The sequence below is a fragment of the Nicotiana sylvestris genome, chromosome 4 (genome assembly GCF_000393655.2).
Source record: "Nicotiana sylvestris chromosome 4, ASM39365v2, whole genome shotgun sequence".
Taxonomy (NCBI): Eukaryota; Viridiplantae; Streptophyta; class Magnoliopsida; order Solanales; family Solanaceae; genus Nicotiana; species Nicotiana sylvestris.
The window spans coordinates 92,376,673-92,381,784 of NC_091060.1; the positions used below are offsets into that span (position 1 = coordinate 92,376,673).

The window sequence follows — 5,112 nt, forward strand, 5'->3', positions numbered from 1 at the left end:
CTTCAAATATGGGCCATTTTTGGTTCGGCTATTAGGCCAATGGGCTGTAATTCTTTCTTATTTGTTTGGCAATGTACGTGCATGCCACATGGCCTTTTTAGGAGGTTACAATTCAAGGTGTATTTCTTTGCAAATTTAAAGAGTGTAAAAGATTTTTTTTTTTACAGGTTGAAAAAAATTATGTATTAAGCAATGAAAATTTTAGTTTAGGACTGAGGCAGTAAGTTTTGTTAATTTCATGAACAATCTCAATCTCTAAATATGACAATTTCGAATAATTTTCTTAATAAACTGTCTTATTATCATGCATTTTAGCTATATACTTATATATGTAATTTTAGATTATCACTTATCTAATAAACTTTTTCTTCTGAATTTCCAATTAAATGGAAATTATTTGTGGTGAGGTTGATGCAGTATTTGACCAACATAAAGTATGTTACAAAAGGATACTTCCCCTGAACACAAAGAAACATTAAGGAAAGACAAAACTAGAAAAGAAGGCAAAAATTTCCACTATTTAAATATGTTAGCCAATGAGATGCAGCCGTACACAAGCATATTTGTTCCAGCTAGCAGCTGATTCCAACCTATAAATTTAGTTCTATGCTATATTTACTCACCATCATATCTCCACCAAATTTTAGTTCATAGATCACATTCGGACAAGCCAAAGCCACTTTGAACTGGAAATGACATACTTACCCTCTGCTCTTAACCATATTTTCCTCTGCATGTCCTAATCACCAACTGCAACTGAAGAAGCTTCAAGATCCATTTACAGTTTTATACTTCTCATTCTTTTTTGCTAATACTCAGCTCTATAAAGCTGTTTAGCTTCGTGGGTTCTCTTCAAAATCTTGATTTTTCATCTTTGTTTGGAGATATAGCTTGATTTGTCTGTTGCTATAAGGTCTGTTTTACAACTTAATGTTCATTCTTGGTGTTCATATAGATGGTGAATAGGTTGAAGTTGAGTTCTTTTGGCCATTTTAGGCCTAAAGATTTGAACTTTGGCGAGTTGAAGCATTGTCAAACTTGGGTTTTTCATTCTTTCAATAGGGTCCTTGTAATTGGATCCTTATTATTGTTGTTTCTTGTGGCAATAGGGTCTGGTTATTTCTACAATACAAATTCTTTTCCACAACCAATTGTTCTTGAAAATGCAGGAGATAATAGAACAAATACTAACTTTAGTGGTGAATGCAATTTATTTGTTGGAAATTGGGTGCCCGATGAAAGTTATCCTTTGTACAATGCATCAGAATGTCCATTTGCTGAACAAGGTTTTAGTTGTTTAGATAATGGTAGGAAGGATAAAGAGTATCTCAAATGGAGGTGGAAACCTAGGAATTGTGAAATTCCAAGGTTTGATGTTTATGTAATCTTGGAAAAGTTAAGGGGAAAAAGAATTGTCTTTGTTGGTGATTCATTAAGTAGAACTCAATGGGAGTCTATGATATGCATATTGATGACTGGTGTTGAGGACAAGAAGAGTGTATATGAAGTCAAAGGAAGAAAGATCACTAGACAGATTAGGCATTTACAAGTTCGATTTAGCTCCTTTAATTTTACAGTTGAGTTTTATAGGTCAATTTTCCTAGTACAACCTGGATCGCCACCAAAACGTTCTCCAAAGAGGATCAAGAAAGCACTAATGCTTGATAAGTTGGATGACATAAACAAGGAATGGATTCATTCTGATATTCTAGTTTTTAATACCGGTCATTGGTGGACTCCCACGAAGCTTTTTGAACTGTAAGTGATCTGGTCATGCTGAATTCCTTGTTCTTGAAGATGTCAGTTATTATTTCTTGCAAGAATCTTTACTTTCATTTGGTGTTTTTCCCTTGCTTAAGATGAAAAGTTTTTTCATACTATATACTGCTAACTCTCTTGTGTTAGAACTTTAGCTTGGAAACTTATCAACTATGTCTTTGCCGATTATTTAACATGCTCCTGAGTTGGTAAAATAAATGATGATGTTACTGATCATCAAATAATTATAGCACAAGTAGCTAACCTATTTCATTGTAATTTGATATAACCTAAATCTAGGAGACTTGTAGATTCATCACAGTTGTGTGATAACAATTTTTCGTTCAGCATATGCCTATGACTATCATTTTCTAGATTTTGAAATTTTGAGGTCACCTATCATGATGAAGTTACTGGTCATCAAATAATTGTAGAATAAGCCGTCAACCTATTTAATTGCATGAGTTCATGAACTAACATTGTTTGTCAATGATGAATATCGCTTTGAAACTAAAAAAAAAAAAACTCTAACTTGATATAAGCTAAGTTTCGGAGACTTGTAGATTTGCAGCAGTTGTGTTTCGTGGTTCGAAAATGGACACTTTTTCTCCTGTTCATGTCATTTTTTGTTTGCTTATTTCTTATAGGGAACAAAATGTTTGTCCTCTTCCTGGTTCCCCTGGTATCTCCCTAAAATACATGATTATAGTTATTCTGATTATAAAGATCGTCCTACTGTATAAATTTTTTTAACTCAGTCTCTCAAGTAGTGGACAACAATTTGTCATTTATCATGCCTACCTTTTAAATTCAATTTTTGTTTGATAGAGTTAGTCAATGTTTTCCTGATAATGAGGATCAGCCTTCATGTCAGAAAACTAACACTTTCAAGGTAAATGAAAAACTTCCCAGACTTATGTATCTGAAGTTGACTCATGGCCTATATTTTGGAACTGGATTATTGTGCTATTCTTATTTCATTTGAGCTTTTGCAACTAAAGCTGAATTATTTGATAATAGTTCTTAGTTCAACACGTGCGTAAGACTGCTATTATCTAGATTTTGAAAATTTTAGGTTAACTGTCATGCTAAAAATCCGTAAATATAACAAGGAAAGTTAACTTAGATCTTCTACATAATACGTGAGTTGCAAATAAGGGATGTCTTAATGCTTGTTCAACATCATTATGCAGCAAAACTTGATAAAAAGACCCCTCGCCGTATGAATACATTTCAATATCTGTTGCTTCTGTTGTTAAAGAATCGATTTGTTATGGATAAAAATAGAGCCTTTAGATTTCAAATGCCTAGTATAGGGATCATACTAGATAGATTTTCACAGTTCTGATTTACTCTGCTCAGGCGTGATTGTGTGTGTGAGAGGAAGAGAGTTTCCATCAGACAGTGTAATTATGCAAGAAATTGAACTACTTCTCTAAGTTGCTCCGACACGGCAGTTTAGATGCCGCACCCGTGTCAACGCGACACTAGTATGGGTGTGGGTATGGGATCCATACCGGATCTGGTCAAATAATTTTGGGTACTTTGACCACGACGGATGGAAAAATTCGAGACAAGATACAATTTGATTCTCGAAATCAGAACCAAAACTAGGGTAAATTTGAAGAAATTAGCATACTTCATCTGGGAAATCAATCCTTTACTTACCTACAACTTGAGGAAAAAAAAAATGTACACTTGACAAGCTATACATAAGTATTTTACAAAATTTCTCATAATTTAGAGATATTTTTATATTGATAGTTTTTTGAATTATTTTTAGCTGGATCCCCGCACCCGTATCCATACTAGTGTCCATATCCTCAAATCTTAGAATTTACATCTCTAGATCCGCACCTGTGTCCGAGCAACTTAGCTACTTCTCCTCTTACTTATCAAGTACTTTAAGATGAATTCTATTACAGTTAAAGCCGTGGAGCTTTATGTGTTTTACGTGCTAGTAAATGCTTTTCTGAAGATACTCCACTATTCTGCACTTTTTATCGCGAAGTTACTTTACCAATTTGTCCAGAGAACTCTTCTGACATGCTTCTTCAGACAGGGGCTGGTACTTCCAGATTGACGGAAAGATGAAGCTCGGAATGACAATAAATGGTGCCTTCAATAAAGCCTTAACTACTTGGCATTCTTGGATCGAAAATAACATCAACTCTGATAGAACACGTGTATTCTTTCGGACTTTCGAAGCTACTCATTGGAGGTGTGCTCAATTTACTAATATAATGTGTTGGTATCCTTTGTCTTGGCTTTTTTACTTCTCTTAAAATTTCTGTCTAGGCTATAATTAAAGGTCAATTTGTCCGATAGTTGGATATAGTTTGTGTAAGAGCTGTTTATTCTCCACTTTTATCTCTTTTCTAAATTTGATGAGAGCCTTTTTATGCTTGAATCAGTGCTGGACCCCGTGAAAAATGCGACGTGACACGACAGCCCTGGTCGGAAACCAACGGCAAGGATAAGAATGCGTTTTCGGACATGATAATTGATACTGTGAAAAATGTAGCAATCCCTGTGACACTGCTGCATGTCACTCCAATGGGGGCATACCGAAGCGATGCACATGTTGGTAATTGGAGTGACAATCCATCAGTTCCAGATTGTAGCCATTACTGCTTACCTGGTGTGCCTGATATGTGGAACGAACTGCTTTTCACCTTTCTATTTTCGGAACAGCAATATCAGATTCATTAGCTTCATGATTATATTTTCTATTCTTTTCCTACTGAATCGATATTTCTCAGAATATCTGTTAGTTAAGTATTCGGGCTTGAACCCGTTGTCCTCTGTTCGATAGTTTGATTTCAACATTTGTTTACATTTTCTGCAGATTTTATTCAACTTGATTACCTTTGCCACACGAAAGTCTTGGTCATTTGTGAGCGAAAAAAGGGCCGCCGTGGGGGAGAGATTGAAGTACATTTTTTTTTTTTTTTTTTTTTGTGTGTGTGTGTGTGTGTATAGTCTACATAAACAGTGATGATTCCTATAGCCAGTCTCAAAGTAATTGAGATTAAGGCGCAGTAGTAGTATTAGTAGTTGTTTATCGTGTGGTTCTTCGAGAGAGCTTGCACTCATGCAATTTATTAGGAATACGAAATTTGATTAATTAGAGGAAAACATGCCAAGGTGCCGTAATGGTCTGCGTGTGCAATTCGATCTGTCAAATCGTCTCTGGCTAAAAGCAATTTATTTAACTTTGTTAATGATTTCATAATTTCATTAGGCAAGCGAGAAACAATGGTGATAGCAAAATTTCAATATGAAAGAATGATGATGATTCGAGAAGAGAGTTAAATCACTCACCCAAGAAAGGCAAAGGAGAGAAAAAGGACT

At 35.0% G+C, this 5,112-nt stretch overlaps 1 protein-coding gene across 1 annotated transcript; it reads left to right on the forward strand.

Moving 5' to 3' along the window:
- The first annotated feature begins 628 nt into the window (after window positions 1-628).
- On the forward strand, window positions 629-4,596 carry LOC104228281 (protein trichome berefringence-like 7). The gene is made up of 3 exons (XM_009780724.2): window positions 629-1,758; window positions 3,821-3,979; window positions 4,173-4,596. The coding sequence occupies exons 1-3, from the start codon at window positions 956-958 to the stop codon at window positions 4,468-4,470; spliced, it is 1,260 nt and encodes a 419-aa protein (XP_009779026.1). The 5' UTR covers window positions 629-955; the 3' UTR covers window positions 4,471-4,596.
- Window positions 4,597-5,112: the final 516 nt, after the last annotated feature.

Bases quoted from the DNA above. Each gene is read 5' to 3' on its own strand.
- LOC104228281 (XM_009780724.2), top strand. From the start codon at position 956: ATGGTGAATAGGTTGAAGTTGAGTTCTTTTGGCCATTTTAGGCCTAAA. The intron at 1,759-3,820 runs GTAAGTGATCTG...TTCTTCAGACAG, and splicing joins CCCACGAAGCTTTTTGAACT to GGGCTGGTACTTCCAGATTG. The intron at 3,980-4,172 runs GTGTGCTCAATT...TGCTTGAATCAG, and splicing joins TTCGAAGCTACTCATTGGAG to TGCTGGACCCCGTGAAAAAT.